Source organism: Nipponia nippon, unplaced genomic scaffold (genome assembly GCF_047370975.1).
Source record: "Nipponia nippon isolate SJK-2023a ecotype South Korea unplaced genomic scaffold, ASM4737097v1 scaffold_16, whole genome shotgun sequence".
NCBI classification, from domain to species: Eukaryota; Metazoa; Chordata; class Aves; order Pelecaniformes; family Threskiornithidae; genus Nipponia; species Nipponia nippon.
In genome coordinates, this window is record NW_028262332.1 from 12,678,614 (window position 1) to 12,697,415 (window position 18,802).

The following is an 18,802-nucleotide window of genomic DNA, read 5'->3' on the forward strand; positions in this document are numbered from 1 at the left end:
GAGCCCGGTCCTGGATGGGGGCTGGCCCGGGGCAGGCAGGGGCATCTTCCCTCCCAGGAGCAAGGGGGTCCCGGGGTCCCGTACCTGCCCTCAGGGATGGGCCAGAGATCTGAAACTAAGGGCAGTTGCTTCAGTGAGTAGTGGCTGCCCTGGCAGCAGAGATGCTTTGGGACTTCACAACAAAATGTTAACGTTGTGCAACATTTCTCCATCTTCTTTGGCGAGCTGAGCTTGAAAATTAAAAGTCTTACAGGCTTCACAACTCTCTTTTCCCATGTTAACAGCAGAGTTTTAATATCTTATCAAGAACTTATATTAATATATTTTATTAATATCTTATTTTAATATCGTCTTTTACCAATTAACCACACTTTTTCTTAGCATCTTTGATTGCAACTCCTTCTCACACAAAGGCAGGGAACAGAATCTCTAGCATAAAAGGCGTCAGAAACAAAATTTTAAAAATCCTGCATGCTGTCCAGTGTATGATGATAGCTTGAAATCAGCTAATTGAGGTTTCATGCTTTCCTTGTGTTCTGCTGTGAAATTCCTCCATGTGATAAAGGGAGTCTAAATGTGTATGACCCCTAATCCTATCACTTCACCAACTTTCACAGCTGAGGAAAACAGGACGTGAGAGCCCCTTTAACGTGCTGTATTGGCCTCCTGAGTAATCTTATAACCTGTCATATAAAAAACCGGTATAACAACACATCAACATACTCAGTCTTCCCCCACTTTTATGAGCAATGGGTTTGTTCCTTGACACTAGTAAAAATTAAGTCCCAGGCTCTCGTGTGCCGTTGTATTTAAGAATCTGAGCCTGGGTGCCTGTCCCAGCAGATGCTGGTCGCAGCCGGTGCCGCGGGCGGGGGCAGCCCGCCGGGTCCCGCACCGCCGGGTCCCGCACCGCCGGCCCGGGAGCGGCCGCTGGGAAAAGGCGCGGAGCCCGCACAGGCAGCGAGGGGGAGGCCGGCCCTCTCCTGCCGTTCCTCCCCTTCCCCTCCGGAGCCCGCCGCGGCCGGCGCAGCCCCGAGCCGGGCCGGGCCAGGTCGCCCAGCGGCGCCGGGGGTCCCGAGCGGGGGCTCTGGCGGTGCCGCGCCCGCCCCGGGCTGCGGCGCTGAGCCTCTGCTGCGGGGCCACGGCCCGGTCCCTGGTCGCACCCGCGCAGCCGCACCCGGACACCTGAAAGCATTGGTCGATTAGTTTATAGGACGGGCTTCTTGGGGTCGTGTGGGTTTTTTTGGTTTGGTTTGGTTTTTTAAATCGGGCTCAAACAATGCTGCGGGTTGAACAAGAGTGTAACTCTCGCTCTGGGTGGACAAGGGACCGAACAAATCAGAATTTATGCCATGAAACTCGCTGCTTCAAAAGTATGAGGTCATCATCGGGGGGGGCATGCCAGCCCCCAAGCTTTCAGGTGACCGAGGCTGCAACCGAATGCATTCCCGTCTGCAGGGATCCCAGTGAAAATCACTTTGAAGTCCTCCATCCGCTGTTCCAGTTATCTGCCTTAGAGTCCCTTTTCCCCCAGCTTGAAAGGGTGCTCCAAATCTGTGGTAAATGTGGCTGTTTCGGTACACGTTTATCGGATAACCTGACTGTTCCTGGGTAACGCCTTTCCCCGTGTGTAGTGCAAATATCGAACTGCAGGAATACCCGGGGAATCTCGACGGGAAGGGCAAACCCGAGGCTTGGGCTAGGAGCGGGCGAACGAGCTCCCTCGCCCTGCGGCTGCTCGCCCCCGTGGCGGAGCTACCGGACACCAGAACGCAGCAGAGGCAACACCGGGCACCGCAGCCGCCGCCAAACTCTGACCAAAAATAAAAATGCTAAAATAATGAGAGGAGCAAATCTGCGGTGCGGGGAGCAGTGTCGAATTGGTTCATCTGTCACTGTCTAAATGAGGCTGAGGGTGAAGGTGTTTATTGTTCGTGATAACCTTTGAGCCCCGGGATTAGAGGATTTCTTTTAGGAAAACACCTTTAGAAGGGATTCCTCTTCAATCCGTTGCCGCAGCTGAGTTTATAAAAACTGACGTTCCGAGATAACTAGAAGTAGCAAGCTTTGTGCTAATTGATAACCGGAGACAAAATACCCGTGCTCCTCCGTGCCTGCCGGTGTCCCAGAACGGGACGGGGGTGCGGGCAGGGCGGGCGGCTGAGGGGAACGCGGCGAGGGCCGCCGGGGCCAGCAAAGCCCCGGCCCGGTGCCGGGCGACCGGAGCCCGCCCGTCTCAGAGGCCTCCGAGGGCGGCTCCGGGTCTCGCCCTGCCGGCACCCGGCACGGCAGGCAAAACGCAGACATGCGGGAGAGAGAGAGGACAAGAAAATGCTGCCAGCAGAGGCTGCAGCTTCGTGTGCGTTTTCGGAGTGATCAGTTGGCATCAGGTGAGAACGTGTCATGGGGAATTACATCACGCCACCGCTCTGCCTGGCGAGCCGCAGGCCTGTGTGCTCGGGAGCTGGGACGCAGCCGCCTGGGAGCAGGACGGGTCTGGGAGAGCCGGGGCAGCCCGGCGGGGCCGGGGGCTCTCCCGCCTCCGGGCGTCCTCGGGCGCTGCCGAGCCCTGCTCCGCTCCCTCTGCGCCACGCACGCTGCAGCGTTTGGCTTCCCTCCTGTTTTACCGCGTACGCTTAGGGTCCCGAAGCAAATATTTCCACCCCTGCATTCCTTAATGACAGTGCAATAATCACTAATACAAACCAGAAAGGAGCGCTCCGCTCTTCAGGGGAGCGCTCAGACCGGCGAGGTTAGCAGCACTCTGTTTGCACGGCTTCTGATATCTCCCCATTTTACGTGACTGTTTTCTCTTTACAAAGGCAGTTCAGGAGAGCCGCAGCAGAAAAGCCCAATCAGATAACGTAACACAATTACCTACCGACTGCATTTTCTGCTAACTATTAATATCTTTACGTAAAAAGCGGTATGTCTTGCAGGCAAAGCCCTCTCCTCTTTCTCTCCAAACCCTTTGCTTTCCGTTTCTCCCTTCCAGAAGCACCGGGCGGAGAAGCCGCGCCGGCGGGAGCGGGGCTCGGTCCATCCCGGCACCGCGCCGGGGGCGGACTGCAGCTACCGGCGGCCGGCTGGGCCCGGGGCTCCGGGGGCTGCAGGGCAGCGCTGCCCGGGGAGACGGCTCCGCGGGCGTCCCCCGGCCCGCCGGACCCCTCGGGGAGTGGGCGCTCGCCCCCGCTGCGCCCCGGCCCCCTGCCAGGACGGGACAGGCCGGGGACCGGGCTCCCGCGGGAGGGAGACCCCCGAGGGTCTCCCCGGGCCGGCGGGGCAGGACGGCGGAGCCGGGGGCAGCGCCGATTCGGAGGACGCTGCCGCGGTGCAGGCTCCCGGCCGAAGCCTGCCCGCGGCTAGCGCGGCGCTGCGCGGGCGCGCAAAGGGCGCGCCGGCGGACCGGTGTCTGCGCGGCCTCGGGGCAGGGCCGGTTGCTTTCCACGGGCCGGGCCGCGGCCCTGCCTGGCCCACGCACCCGCACCGGCCCCACGCGGGGCTCCGGGCGCTCGGGGACGGCGTGGGAGGGGAGAAGCACCCTGCGGCGGAGGCTCGGCGGGTCGGGAGGCGCGGAAAGGCCGCGGGCACAGGCGGGGCTCCCTCCGCGCAGCGGGCCCTGCGCCGCCGGCCGAGGCGGCCCCGGGAGCGCGGGGTGCGCGGAGCCGCGGGCGGCCGCCGGAGCAGGTTTCGATGTGGCGCGGCGCCGTCTTGCCCGCGCTCCGCCGGCCCCGGCGCTGCAGGGGAGGGAGGAGAGCGGCTCGGAGCGGCCGCGGTCCGCGCTCCCGTCGGCGCGGCGGGGGGAAACGTTAGTCGTGACCGAGAGACTGCCCAGCCCCAGGAGGAAACGATTTCTCGTTGTTGGAATGCTGGATTTTTTTTTTTCCTGAAAATCGAGTTTTATATAGATTCCTCGATTAAACGTATAGAAACGATCCTGCAGCGCGTCGGAAAAGCAGCGGAGCGGCCAGCTCCCTCCTCGCCCAAGAGCGGACCCCTCCAACGGGAACCCGCTCCCCGCCCGCCGAGCGGCCCCGCCGCCCTCGGCAGCCGCACAGGCGCTCCCGCGGCCGCCCTGGCCCGACGGGCCCCCGCGCCGCTCGGCACGGACAGCCCGCCCGCAGCGGGGGCCGGGCTGCTGCTCGGGGTGCGGCGGGACCCGCCGTTCCCGGTTGCTGCCCCCGCGGGTGCCGGGATCCAGCCGGGCAGCGCGGCACGGCCGTCCGCACCGGCGGAGCGGGCTCCCGGCGCGGTTCCCGGCGCGGTTCCCGGCGCCGCCTCGCAGCACCGCCCGCCCGGCGGCAGTGCCGGCGCCGAGCGCTCGCCGTGCCCGCGGGGCCGGGCCAGGCCGCTACCGCCGGTCCCGCCTGCCCGGCTAGCGAGGGCCGAGGGCCCGGCCCGGCCCCGCGGTCAGCGCTGGACCGGTGCCCCCGCCCGGGCCGCCCCACGCACCTGCCAATCCGCGGGAGAAAAAGCGGAAGGTTCGGGGTCGCCTCGTCCCTTCCCGTCCCTCCGACGCACCGCCCCGTTCACGCCTGTGCGGGAGAGGCGGCTCTCCGGAGCGGGTCTCCGCGGGAGCGCGTCCCGCCGGCAGGGACAGCCCTCGGGACGGGCAGCGCCGGGCCCGGCTCGGTGGGGCCCAGGCCCCCGCCCGCGCCCCCAGGGCACCTGCCGCGGCGGGGGCCACCGACACGGGCACGGCCTCCGCCGGCCCGGCCCGCTGCCCGGGAGCGGCGGGGCCCCGCCAGCACCCCCGGGGGCGCCTCGGGGGCTGCGGAACCCCGCGGCGGGGGCCCGGAGGGCCCGGCCGGCCAGCACGGGTGGGACCCCCGCCGCCCCCTCCCGCTGCTGGCCGGCGGGGTCGGTGCGGCGGCCCCGCAGATGAAAGGCAGCGCTCGCAGGCGCGCCCCGCGCCGGCAGGTCCCGTCCCCGTCCCCCCCCTCCCGCGGGTGCACATGTCAGAGTTCACAGACCTGGCTGCTGCCTTTACAACACTGAGCTGTAAAAGAGCGGATATTAAACCCGTATAATGGATCCAACTCCAAGGAGAGGTTAAATTTCCCAGTGAAACGAAGGTATTTGCCCTGAACTTGGAAAAGACACCCCCCCCCCCCCCAGCCCCCCGGGCTGGGAAACCCGCGGAGCCGTCAGAGCCTGGCGGTAAACTCTGCCCCCAGCCCCGCACCTGGCACCGGCCGCCGCGGGGCCACATGTGCGCGCCACGCCGCTACCAGCCGGAGGCTCGGCCTCCCCGGCCGCCCCGTCGGGTCCCTGCCCGCGCCTGGCTGCTGGGAGCCCCGGGCCGGCGAGCTTCGTCGGTGGGGGAGGCGAGCCGGCCGGGCGCGAGAGCGCTTCGCTTTGCTCCGAACCGGACCCGGAGCCGGCAGGCGCGACCCCGGCGTCCGGCACTGCTGCCCCCGGGCCTCAGCCGCCTCAGCCGCCCGCCCCGGGCCGCTGGGCCGTGCGCGATGGCGGCTCCGCAGCGCGGCGGCTGCCGGGCCGGGCCGGGCCGTCCGTGCGGCTCTGAGCAGGGGCTCGGGGCGGGGGCTGCGCTGCTCTTGGCCCGGGCGAGGGACGGGGCTGCGCTGGTAACGCGGGCCGTGCCCGGACGCGGGGCCGGGGCAGGTGGGTGGAGGAGAGCCGAGGGGCTCGGCCTCAGCCGGGCAGCGGGGCACGGGGCGCCCGCTGCGCGCCGCCAGCCCAGGCCGCTCCGCGGGCGCGGCCGTTGCGCGTCGTGCCCGGCGCCGGGTGAGCCGCTGGCCCGCGGCGAGAGGGAGGACAGCGCGGAGCCGCGCCGGTCGCCGCAGGAGGCACCGGGCGGCGGAGCGGCATCACGCCGGGGCAGCGCAGCCCCGACGGGGCCCCGGTGCCGAGGCCCGTCCCGCGGCTCCCTCGGGCCTCGGGCGGGGAGGGGTCCGAGACCTCCAGTCCCCGGGACCGCACGGCGAGGCGCTCCGCCGACGCAGGGGGACGCGGAGCCCGAGTGTGTCTGCCGCGCTGCCCTCAAAAATCCACTTAGGAAAGATGAAGGCACATGCAAATGCGTGGCGCCTCCTTGCTTGTGCCTTTAATCATGGTAAATTGACTCTAGTTCCTCCAGGCCCCCCAGACCCAGCGCGCACCGCACCACAGCAGAGCTGGAACTCCCAGCGCGCCGCGCACTCACACACGCACCCGCCGCCTTCCCCGGGGCTTTCTGGCGCTGCTCGGCGCGGCTCCGGCGCTCCGTGTGATCCAGCTTTCTCAGCAATTTTCCTACCCAAAAGCTGCCGTGAAGGGAACAGCGCGCAGAGATAGCATCAGGCTGCCTATATCAAAGAGACCCTGCTTAATTAAAATACCAGCTCGGTGTTCGCCGCCTTCCACGCGGCGCGGCCTCCGACCGCGGTCTGCCGGCCCGCTCCCCCCGGGAGGGCGCGGGGGTTCCCCGGCTCCCCGGGCGGGGGTCGGGCCCTTTGAAGGGCCGCGCCGGCACCGAGCGCAGGCGGCCCGGAGCGCAGGCCCCGCCGGCTCCGGCCCACCCACCCACCGGCCGCGCCCAGCCGGGCACCTCGGCGGCCCGGCTGCCGTGCGGCCGGGCCCGGCCCCTGGCGCTGGTCCGAGCCGGGCGCGGCCCGGTCGCCGGCTCCATGAGGCTGCCGGGCGAGCAGGGGCCCTCCTGGGAGCCGGCCCGGCGGACAGGCCGGTCCCGGGGGGCGGCTGCGAGGCGCGGGGAGGCTCCGCGTGGTTCACGGCAAGCGTTTGTTTGCGCTACTGAGCAACAGCCCGATAATTTATTGTTATTGTTATTAGTAACTACACTTTGCAGCTCGCTTACATTTGTCCTTCCGAGGGAGGGAGAGCGGGCTGAACCAGTCATCGCCGACCGCACTCGGCGGCGGCTCTTCCCGGGCAGGGGCCGCTCCGCCGAGGCTCCCGGGCCGGCGGGGCGGGCGGTGTGAGTGCCCCGCACGACGGCCCGGCCCGCTGGGCACTGCGGCGGCGGCGGCCCGGGGCAGAGGGCCGTCACGGGGAGGCGCCGCCGCCGCCGGGGGCTCGGTCGGAGCCGCGGGCTGCAGAGCCGTTCTGGGGAGCGCCCGGTGCGCGGGGGGAGCTCCGCGGCTCGCCGGCAGCGAGGCCGCCCGAGGGGCACCCGCCGGTCTCCGTCCCGGTGGCTGCACCCGCGACGGGCTCGGCCCCGGGCCACCGTGCGGCCCGGCCGGTGCCCCCGCGCTCCCCGAGCGCCGATGGCAGCGATGCTTCGGCGTCGGCCGCTGGCGGGCGGGGAAGGCCGGGGTTCCGCCGGGCAGCGAGGCGCAGAATCCAGCTGTGGGTGGAGAAAAACAGGACAAAGTGAGCCGGTGCCCCCGTGGCTGCCCGCGGGGCTCCCCCCGCCGGGGCGCCGCAGACGGAGCCGGGGGCCGGCGGCCGCGCACGGCGAAGCGGGACGTCGGTCCGTCCCGTCTAGGGGCGGGCAGCGCCGCCGGCTCCCCGCGGGGCAGCACCCGGGCCGGCCGGCCCCGTGTGCGCTGCTCGCCCCGGCTGACCCCGGCCCCGCTCCCGCTCCCGGCCCCGCTCCCGGCCCCGCCGCGCCCGCGGGAGCCCCGGCCGTGCCGCCGCGCGCCGGCAGGGGGCAGGCTGCGCCCGAGGCCCCGCCGCACCGGGCAGCCGGGCCGGGCCGGGCCGGGGTCAGCCGAGCCGGGCCCAGCCGGGCCGTGCCGGACCCCGCCGGGCCGTGCGCGCTGCGCGGTCACCGCCTGCCCCGGCCGGGGCGCACCCGCGGATCCGGCAGCGCACGCCGCGGGGCCGCACGCACGGCAGGGCCGGACCGCACGCCCCGCACCAGCGCAGCAAACACCGCGCCCTGCGGAGCACCCCGGCACCCCGCGAGGTGCGGACACGGCGTCCAGGGCAGCACCCCCGACACCCCGCGGGGACGCGCCCGCCGCAGCCGGGGAGCGGGCGGTGCACGTCGGTACCGCGGGGAGCCCGCGCCGCGCCCCGCGGGGGTGCCCGCATGCAGGCACCCGGAACGCACAGACACCCACGCACCCCGGCCGGGGACGGCACGCTTACGCAGAGAAAGCGGGGAGCTCCTCTGTTCTCGCTGCCGAGCAGCCCGGGGCCCCTCGCCGTCCCGGGCAGGCACCCGCGTAACGCCGGGCGCGGCGGCTCTGTCACGCACACCCCTACAGACCCACGGGGGGGGGGTCTCGCCGCGCTCCCTCGGCTGCGCCCCCGCAGCGCTCCCCGGAGCGCCTGGCACGGGCGTGCGGGTGCAGCGGGCAGCACAGACCGGGAAAGGAGCGGGCGCCCGGTCCCGACGGAGCGGCCCCGCCGCGGGAGGGTCGGAGCGAGCACAGAGCCCGGCTGCAGCGGCCGCCGGGGCTCCTCAGGCGGGCTCAGCCCTCCGTTATTTATTCCGGTGCTTCATTCCTCCCTGCCTTGTTTAGGAAACGCAGAATTGTGACTGGCTGCATTTCGTGCTCGACTCTCAAAATTAAAACAAAACACCTCAAAACAAAAAGATTTGTCTTGCAAATAAATAGAGAATTAGAACCAAGTCACGGGGAGGTGGGGTTGCGTTAGTCTTGGTTTGGTTTTATTTCTGTGATGGTTTTGTGCGTGGGTGTTTTAATTGTATTTTGTTTTTCGTTAAAAGCACTATATAAACCGAATATAACACCTCATCGAATTGTTCTCGGGGTAAGAGGCAGGGATAATAATTATCCGGTGCAGCGTTCGTACACACACAAGGCAAGAAGCAACAAATCTTTGGTGTGATATTTGTGAGTAAAAGCCCACGAACAAAGATTGAATTATTGCTGCGGGTGCGAGTTTGGGAGGGTTCCCGCTCCGCTCTCGACTGTCCCGCCGCGCAGCGGTGCCTCCCTCCCCCCCCCCTTATTTTTACGAGAAGTTGCGAAAACTACTGCGGAAAGAGGGGCTCTAATTTTCCTTGCAATTGTAGAAGATAATTTGACGGAAGCCCTGTGTGATGGAGAACGCTGAATCCTTACGCAAAAATAGGAAGGGAACATAAAAAATTAATGTAAACGAGAAGGTTTTTCTCCACTGATTGAACTCAGAAATCTAAGCAGCTTTTATCTTGATCTCAGAATTAAATAATCATGTATTATTTTTTCAGCATTAGCTACAAAGTTTTTCAGATTTGTACTGTCCAGAACAAAAACCAAATAAGCTCTATTCCTGAAAACCCTTCCCAAAATATTTAACTAAAACATAATCACGAATTTCTTTCAGAGGTGTTTCTGTACGAAAACGGCATAAAAAAGACGGCTTTATCTTAAGACCCAGAAAAAGAAGCATTAAGTAATTCAAGTTAACACTTGTCCTGCCTATTAAATATCAATATTTTGGGAGCATTACAAAATAAACTCCCTTCCTTCGGCAGGGTCACAGCATATCATGGGTCACATGAAGAAACCCCGCACAGAATCCTTTCCGGATTTTTATTTCCTCGGATTTAGATTTTTAACGGTATCGGCAAAAAACAAAAACGAAAGGAAAGCCCAAGACGCGGGATTTCAGGCGCGCTCCCTAGCACCGGGAGAGCGGTGGGTATCGCTTTTCTCACTTGTTTTGTTTCCGAAGACGGAATAAAAGAGCGCAGCGTGTTCAAACGCGGCTGTTTCTGCACACGCACGTTGTGTGCAAATCCACGCGCTGCACACACAAGCGGAGCCTCTACGCGTTCAAACGCTTTAGCGATCGAGCGCGCCAAAGCGCGGCACGGCCGGGGCTCCGCGCCACCCCCGGTAAGCGCGATTTAGGGAGCGGGCGCGGGGCCGCCGCCGATCGCCCCCGGGCCGCCGCCGCGGGCGGGTCGCGCAGCCCTCGGGCCGCTGCTCCGCCCGGGCAGCGGCGGGCGGGAGGGCGCGGGGCCGCCGGACGCTCCCCCGGGGCCGCGCCCGCCGCTGCCCGCCGGCCCCGCGGGCCGGGCCCTCCCGCGGGCAGCCCCGCCGCGACGGTGCGCAGCAGCCGGGGGCGCCCCGTCCCGCGTCCGCCGCCAGGGCCGGTCGCGCCGCCACCGCCCGCGGGACAGAGCCGCGTCCCCGCCGGCGTCGGCTGCCCCGAGGGACGGCCCCGCCGCCACCTGCCCGCGGCCCGGCGGGGGACGCGCGCTGCTACCTACCCCGGGCAGGGCAGGAGCCAGGAGCCGCCGTCGGGCCGGCAGCGGAGCGGGCGGAGGAGCGGCGCGGACGGGGTCCCGCTCCGCTCCGCCGCGATCCTCGGCGGCCGCGCTCGCTCTCCCGCCCGGCCCCCGGCCCCGGCCCGGGCCCGCGTTGCCGCTCGGCCGCGCCGGCCGCCCCGGGGTGCGCGGAGCCCGCCCGCCCCGCGCCCCGGGCGCCGCCGCGCTTCGGGGGCCGCGGGGGCCCGGCGGGGCCAGGGCACTATTTGACGTCGATGAGACGGATCACCGCGGCGCAGCGATACGGCGCGCACCAATGGAGTTCAAATGTCAGCAAGTTTGAGGAGGGGTGAGGCGCCGGGGGGTGTGTTCCTCCGCCGCGGCCCCTGCTCTAAACGGCGCGGCTCCTCGGGACGCCGCATGGCACATGGGCTGCGGAGCGCCGGGGAAGCCCCGCCGCCCCGCCCGGCCCCGCCGCGCCGCTCCGCCCGGCCCGGCCCCGGGAGGGCCCTCCGCGGAGGGCGTGGGGCAGCGGCGCTGCCGGCGAGCAGGTGACACCGCGGGCTGCGCTGCGCCCTGTGCGCGGCATGTGCGCGCCCGTGTAGCGCGGGCTGCCCCCATGGGCAGCGGCGCCGGCTCTTTCCTCTGCCCCCCGTCTCTGGAAGCCCGGGCAGGAAACGCTCCTCATGTCTCCCAGATAAAAATAAAAGCGACTCCCTCCTCCCGGCCGCAGAGTGTCCCCGAGCTCGGCCAGACGCGGGGCTGAGCCGGCCCCGCCGCCCGGCAGCGCCTCTCCCCCGCCGCCCCGGAGCGCCGGGCAGCGCCGCCGCCCGCCCCATGGACATCGCAACAGGTCCCGAGTCCTTGGAAAGGTGCTTTACGCGGGGCCAGTCGGACTGCTCAAAGATGCTGGACGGTATTAAAATGGAAGACCACCCTCTGCGCTCGGGTCCGGCCACGTTAGGAGTGCTGCTGGGTGAGTTGCCACTCGCTTCTCGGCTGCGCCAAAAGCGGTCGGCCCCTGTGCTCCGCTCGGGGCCCGGGGCTGCGCTCCGGCGGGGCCCGGCCGGGCCGCTGCGGGCTGCGGCCGCCTCGCCCCGGGCTGCTGGCGGGCGCGGAACTTTCTCACCGACGTTTGCGGGGCGCGGGCTCGGCGGCGGCCGTCAAGCTTGATGCCGCCGAGCTGCGGGGCCGGCCGGGCTGCGCTGCCCACCGGCTGCCCCGGGGCCGGGGGAGCGGGACCGGGGTCGGGTCGGGGGGAGCGGGGCCGGGAGCGGGGCCGGGCAGGCTCTTCACGCCGCTCTCTGCCGTTCGCAGGGTCGGACTGCCAGCACCAGGCCGTCTGCGAGGGCTGCCAGCGGCCCATCTCGGACCGGTTTCTGATGCGGGTGAACGAGTCCTCCTGGCATGAGGAGTGCCTGCAGTGCGCGGCGTGTCAGCAAGCCCTCACCACCAGCTGCTACTTCCGGGACCGAAAGCTCTACTGCAAGCAGGACTACCAACAGTAAGAGCGCGGCGGGGCTCGGCGGGGCCCGGCGCGGTGCCGTCGCCGGCGGGGGAGCCCTGGCGGCCCGGTCCGGCCCGGCCCCGCGGCGCGCTGCGGGCTCGGAGCGTGTTTCTGAGCGGGCCGCCGCCCAGAGCCTGGCGGAGCGGGGAAACGCCGCGCCGGGGCCCGCGGCCGCGCGGGTGGCGGCCCCGGCGAGCGGGTACCCCGGCGAGCGGGTACCCCGGCGCCGCGGGCGGGGGCCGGGCGGCAGCGGGCGGGCCCGGAGAAACTTTGAGCCGCAGCGCCCGTCCCAAGCAGGGAGCTGCCCCCTGGCCTCCGCAGCGCTCGGACCCGCCGCGGTCCGGGACCCTGTGGCGCCGTCGGAGGGCGGCGGCGGCAGGGCGGCCCCGTTTCGCCCCGGCCCGGCTCTGCCCCGCTCGGCCCGGCCCGCCGCGGCTGTGGTCGGCCGGGCAGCGCCGCGCTCGGGGCAGCGCCGCGCTCGGGGCCGCCCCGCGGGGCCCTTCTGCCCGGGACGAGCAGTGTCCCGCCGCCGCCCGCAGCCGCGCCGGGAGCCCCGGGGAGCGGGGCCGGCCCGGGCGCTGACCCGCCCGCGGAGCGCGGCGGCCGATGTCGGCTGCCCGGCGGCGGGGCCGGGCCGCCCGAGCGGGGCCCGGCGGGGCCGTCGGTGCGCGCCCGCGGGCCAGCCCGGCGGGGCCAGCCCGGGCGCGGGGCCGCCGCCTTCCCGCCGAGCCGCCGCCGGGAGCGGAGGGTGCGCGGGCGGCCGCGGCGATGCCCGCGGGGCCCAGCCGCGGGGACTGGCGCCGGCCGTGCCTCCGCGGCCGGCCGCGGCAGGAGGAGCCCGGCGCTGGCTCCGTCCCTCCCGGGCCGGGCGCTGCCCGCGCTTTATTTTACTTAGGCTTTATCCCCAAATGTCAGGCTTTGTCGGGAGGCGGCCCCCCGCCGCGCCGCGTCCCTGCGTGGAGACGGAGCCCCTGCCCCGCGCCGTGTTTGTCCTCCCCTGCAGAAGCCCACTTCATGCTTGTCACCGAAATTGAGGATCCTTTTTGTGCCGGGAGGGGGGCGAACATGGGCACTTCAATCACTAGGACATAATATGGCTCTGCTAGAAGTCTGGCAACAAACAAAGAACAACAACTATTGGTTTGCATCAACTTTTGTCAGGCATTCAGCAGGCTTCCAGAAAGGCCTGAAGTGGCTTAGTGGCAACAATGTGCATTTCATAGCTACAGCATGAAAATCCATCTCCATGGAAACTGGTAGTAAATGCTAACATGACATGCTGAGTATAAATATTGTTAGGGTTATAACTCTTGTATAAATGGCCCAGATAAATGTCCCCCTGTTTAGGAATTACAACAAAACGTGTTATTTCGTAGTGCAGCCCTCACCAGCACGCTACCAGAGAGTCTTCCACGGGCCTGGGCGCTTCACAGGAAAATAACCCGGAGCTTGCCTCCGCTGGGCCGCCGCGATCCTGCCCTCTCAGGGGCCGGGGCTTCAGCATTATCTGTGCTTTCTCATACCCCTGCGTAGGGAGCATATCCACGGACTTTGTCTTTTTACTTCTACGCAAAATAAAACACCTCGTGGTAGCTGTAGTTGTAGATCAATGAAATTTCTGCCTCTCTAGGTAGTACTACCTTAGATATTTTTGTTAATTAGGAAAGAATTTAGAATAGTCTTTAGGCAACCTAAAAAAGCATTATTTGGCAATGTAAATATTTATATTAATTGCCAACAAATGTACCTTCTAAGTCCCATCTCTAGTTTCTGTAAAACAAAGGATCGCACTTTGCTACTTAAAAAGCAAGATCGTAGACTATTGATTTGTAAAAAGAAAAATACTTTTCTGACTGAAAATAGAAATGTCACCGCTTCAGAACTTTCTTTATTATCAAAGGTGTCCAATTGTTTAGGGGGGAAATGGGGTAACCAGGCTGACGAGCAATAAAAAGATATCAACATGTTAGCCTTTGTTGAATCCCAGCACCTAGTGTGACATTACATGGTAACCTGCTGTGTGTGCCCCTAAGGACTGACAGCAGCAGCAGCTCATGGAAAGGGGAGGGGAGACACGGTAAATCAAAATTTGTTTTCTCTGAAATTTTATTAGCCCGAAAGAGCAAACATGTGAAACTACACTGACATTGTTTGTGCGCTTTCCCTGTCTGCTACCTTTTAGACTCGAAGAAGTATTCTTTTTTGATAGCTAAAGGATAAAAATAGCTATTCATCCGTGCAAGCAGTTCTCCTGGGCTGTGCAATGCAATGCAGATGATCAGTTTTATCAGTAAGAGTGCGGAGGGAGGAGTGAAGCCATGAGCAAGTTGTGCAAGTCGTCTCCAGCGTGCTGCTACAGCCATCACCCTGCGCTGTAACATAGCGGGATGTAAAATGCCTGTATGCTTTGGAGTAGTGAAACGGAACGGTACCAGTACAGAGGAAGACCGGTATCAGTAAAATCAGATGCTTTTTGTTATCCTGAGTCCTATTTACAGATCTCTGGGGGGGGAAAAAAAAAGAGAGAAAGAATAAAGATTACTTAAATATCTTAGTTACTGAAATTTGCTTTAAATAGATTTTTCTGTACGTAGTAATGTAATTTAAAGGTCAGATTTCTCCAGAACTCCGAGGACTATAATCAAGTGCTGTGTGTATATCTTTGGAAAACTGGTGTGTCGTCTTTCTAATGAAAGCAAGCTTCTGATGGGTCAGATATCAGACCTTAAACCTTTCACTGGGTCAGGAATGATTACTGCCCATCCTTGGATGAGGGCATTTCACATTAGGGGGAAGGGCGAAAACATTTTTCCTTTTTTTTCTTTTTTTTTTTTTTAATAAAAATGTTGGCTGTTTGAAGATACCCCCATGCTCGGAATATTAGAATAAATCCTGGGGGAGATGAATTAGTGGCCCAAGCACAGTTTGAAGTAGTCAGAGGTGCCTGATAAGTGTCATTTATCACAAAAATATCATCGGTACAGCAGCGGGACAAGCTATGCCTGTATTTTAGACTCTTTTTATACAAGAGATTAAAAAAATTTTTTTCACGAGTACATCCTGATCTTTTGATTTAATGCAAAGTACTTATTTTGCTAAAATGTAAGGTTTTGAGGGTCACAGGTACATTTGATTGCAAGGTTTTTAAGGGGAAAAAAATAGAGTAGTACAATGGCACCAGAGAGGCTGACTCTCACAAGCCCAAGTCAAACAGAATCTCTTTGATTTTAATGAGAGCTTTGCCAAATTGCAGGATTGTTGCACGTTTGGAACCTTACATTTACACTTTTTTTCTTTAAAAGAAGTTTTCTTTCTGACAAACTGAAACCTTCAGAATCAATGTTTATCAAAAATAGGGGGGTTGCAGTAGTTACATTCTGGTTCTTTGCTTAAATGAATTTATTTATTTATTGTACCACTCATAACAGTGCTTCCTGCTATAAAACATTAATAATTAGAAATATTACATTTCTTTACCATTTGTATATTTTCATTTTTTTGTGACTGTGCTTTTCTGGTTTGTTTTTATCTCACTACTCAGTGTTAGGTAACGATTTGCCCTAGTTATTGCTGATACTAAAAAAAGATATGCTATGAAAAATAACTGTTTCAGGTTGCATGTTTCATATGTAAGAAATGCATATAATTTCTAGAAAGATCCATATTCCTATTCTAGGAATGGAATTCTGGAAATAAAGGCTGTAAAGAGGTCATTTATTCAAGGGATAGGACAGCAAACAATCACAGTTGCTATTTCATGATTTTTCATTAGTGCATTCTAAGTTTTGCTTAGGGTGGGAAAGAGAAATATTTAGATTTTTGTTAGATTCTTCAAGATATGTCAGGCATTGTTTTAGCATCCTTAGACTTTCCGTATATTTCTGGTATATTGCTCGTTCTCCGTCTTTGAGCCCTTTCTTGTCAGTGACTGGGCTTATTTTTTATGTACAATCAGCACAGAGCAGCATCTACCTCGCAGGGAGGAAAGAAAATGCTGCGAAGCTTCGTTGCTGTAGGGGAACGTTACCCTCTCCAGATTTTGGAAATTCTTTCACATGAGTATAATACTGAGGCTGATGTTTCCCAGTTTGGTTGTGTTTTGTATTTGAAATAAGACAAAAGCTTCCTATTAGTAAATGTCTCTTATTTTTGTGAATGTTGTTTTTCTTCCAGAGAGAGCGAGCGCATGTCTGTCGTGAGCGCAGGCTGTGGAATGTAGGCAGGATCCGTGGTACAAGAGGTGACTTGAGCTCCCAGATTCTGCTACATGCAGAATGGGTAATAACTATTTGCGAACAGGAAGATTTTATTTGTTTTCAGCTTTACATTTTTTTTAAACTGAGGAGCACCAGGCGCGCTGTTACACTCATCAGTGCAATCGTTCATCATCTGAACTCGGCAAAATTGTGTAGAGCAGTGGTGTCCCCCTCCGTTTCGTTTGCCTCTCGTGCCAGCCTGGCACTGGCCCCTGTGCGTGTGTCAGTAGGAAACAGCATAAAAACTGACTGAAACTTAGAGATGAGGAGTAGCCTAAGCACATGCCCAGGACATGGAGTAATGATTAAAGTTATGTCATCCACGAAAAATGCCTTTAAAAGTTGCTGAAATACTCCGGCATTTTTGCTGAAAATCCAACCAGCCCTGCACTATCAGACACAGCAGCCTGCTTAAAAATTCTCTGTGTGATCAGGCTTTCGTAGCACTTCGAAACAGTTCCAAAAGCGGGAGCACTGAGGAAATGTAGCTGTTATTTCTGCCGATGACGTCATCAGAGTAGCCGCGATCGGGCAGAGCCCCCGCAGGTCCCCCGTGTCAGCAGGAATTCATCTCTGCAGCGCGCGGGGAGGCTGCGGGGCAGATAACGGCACGGGCGCTGGGGCGGCACTGGCCCGGCAGGGCCAGCCACGAGCCTAGGGCTGGTTAGGGGTTAGGCTGAGTAAATACTAGCGGGGACCTGGAATGGAACGTGCTTTGAGAATTTGGGGAGACATTTTGGTTTTCTGCTACAACTGTGGTAACCTTATTGGACAAAATAATTGCAACGTTAATACGTAATTTGCACTAATCCATGGTAGAAAATGATAGGGAGGATCTTTTTGCAATGTAGGCAATATGCAATTAGATTAATAAGAGGATAATTTATAATGCTTAACTACTAACCTGAGAAAAAATAGCCAATAAATATGAATACACTGCAAAAATTTCTTCACTGAAATATGTAACAAATGGGAACATTTTATATTCTGTTTAGAAATCACATCTATCATTTTTTGGCCTAAACTTTTGAACTAGTTCAAAGGTGTACATCACACCTTTTCAACTATCAATAATATATCATGCTAAAATAGCTGGATTATAATGTCTCTCCTTAGACTAATTATTAGTGTATTTCAGTTGTAAATATATACCCCTCTTGCTTGCCTCCATTATGGAGCAACCTATAAAGCATGGTACATCTTAAAACGCGTACTACTCTGGTGAACTTGAAAGGTGGGCGCATATTTAGTAACAACAAGAGGCAGCTTAATTTAGTCCGATAGTTGGGAAGAAATATGCAGGAGAAAAAGGAGTATGCTTTTTGTAATGCAGCTGTGACTTTTATTTTTCATTCCAGACAAAATTTAAATTTATACTAAATCTGCTACTTCTTGTTGTAACAGGACTTGATTTCGTTTTATTTAATACCTCCTTCTCCCAGAATGAACAATACAGCAGATACAGTAAATTATTGGATGAGAGCTTGAGTTCCCCACGTACTCAGTGTGCAAGTCAGCGGGAGGTTTCCGTGCACAAGAGAAGTGGACGGGGCCCTCCCTGGGAGCAATGACATCCACGCCAAGAGCCACCGCGCTGGGGAGCGGGCGGGGGGGGCGTTTGGGCGCGCAGACGCGCGCGTACACCTCCCACCCCGGCACACACGCGTGGAGAAGCCCACGGCCGTCTGCTGGCGTGCTCGGTGGGGTGATTTGGGGGGACAGAGAGGGATAAGTAAAATACTTCATTTTTCTTATCATTGCTAGGCTAAGAGCAGGCAAGTACATTTTATGTCTGTTTGGTTTGCATAATACTCCTTGCGCTGTTCAGTTTTTGTGGCAGTTTTGGAAGAATGTGGTGTGTAAATATAACAGTAATATTTCGTGATAATACCAGAAAGGGATTTTCTACTGCTTGGGCTGGCTTGGACCATGTCACAGGTTGCATAAAATGCAGATTCACAAAAAGGCTGTGAATTTTAAACCCCAGCGAGATGGAAAAAGACGGTTACGGTATCCTCTGTAAAGGGTGTACTAGGTCAAACGACATACTTGCAGAAAAAACAGGGATAAATGCTTCTCTTTGCCTACATTTTTTTGCCCGTGTGATATGTCACGTTATTGCTCAAGTGAGGTAAGAAAGCAAGCAAGTAAATAAATGAAACTGTGAAGTGAATTGTACAGTAATCTCCAGTAAAGGTAAACAAACCGGGTATTGCTCTTGGATGGTTTAGTGTGGTAGAAAGGTTTTTTTGGCATGATTTGGGGATGATTGCATTACTCACGAGGCAAAGATTGACTCATAATAAAATGACAGTTTCTTGTTCATTACAAAATATAAAAACTCCACATTTGTTCTGAAACAAAGAATAAGGTTAGTTATAAGTAACAATGTGACGTGAACCTTGACAGCTGAGTCTCTAGCAGCCAAATAATGAAACTGGAGGAGTTACTTTGGATTTAGATGGGTGCAATTAAGAACAGAAATTTCCTTTCTTTAAGCGAATTGGAATAAATATATCAAGTGGGCAGGGAACGATTACTGAATATACACCTTGCGGACTATGTAATTGTGGTATGCTATATCTAAAGCTATGAATTAAAACTGAATTTTGTTTGATGAAAACATATTAGAGGTTTTTTTTTTTAGAAAGCAGAGGTGTTTTCTGAGTTAAGATATTTTAAAAAATGTAGCAGGGAGATAAGATTATTTTGCAGCAGTGGGAGCTTTAACAGCACTGGTAACATTTAGGGAAGGAGGCATCACTTTTCTCCATTAGTAACTAAGTAAAAAAAAAAAAAAAAACGTGAGCAACTTAATATCTAATTTAAAGTAAATGTTGAGAGTAAAGCTAGACTTCTGAGTTTGAGAATAGAGACCATAAGAGAGAAAAAAATGACAATACTTGT

The 18,802-nt window shown here is 59.9% G+C and overlaps 1 protein-coding gene across 1 annotated transcript in view; it reads left to right on the plus strand.

Annotated features, from left to right (window-relative positions):
* The first annotated feature begins 10,667 nt into the window (after window positions 1-10,667).
* The window catches only part of LMX1B (LIM homeobox transcription factor 1 beta), a 110,097-nt gene continuing 101,962 nt past the window's right edge, over window positions 10,668-18,802 (plus strand). Inside the window, exons 1-2 of the mRNA XM_087753081.1 lie at window positions 10,668-11,108; window positions 11,450-11,636. Of these exons, the coding sequence (XP_087609207.1) occupies window positions 10,970-11,108; window positions 11,450-11,636 (326 nt within the window). The 5' untranslated portion in view covers window positions 10,668-10,969. The remainder of the gene's footprint in view (window positions 11,109-11,449; window positions 11,637-18,802) is intronic.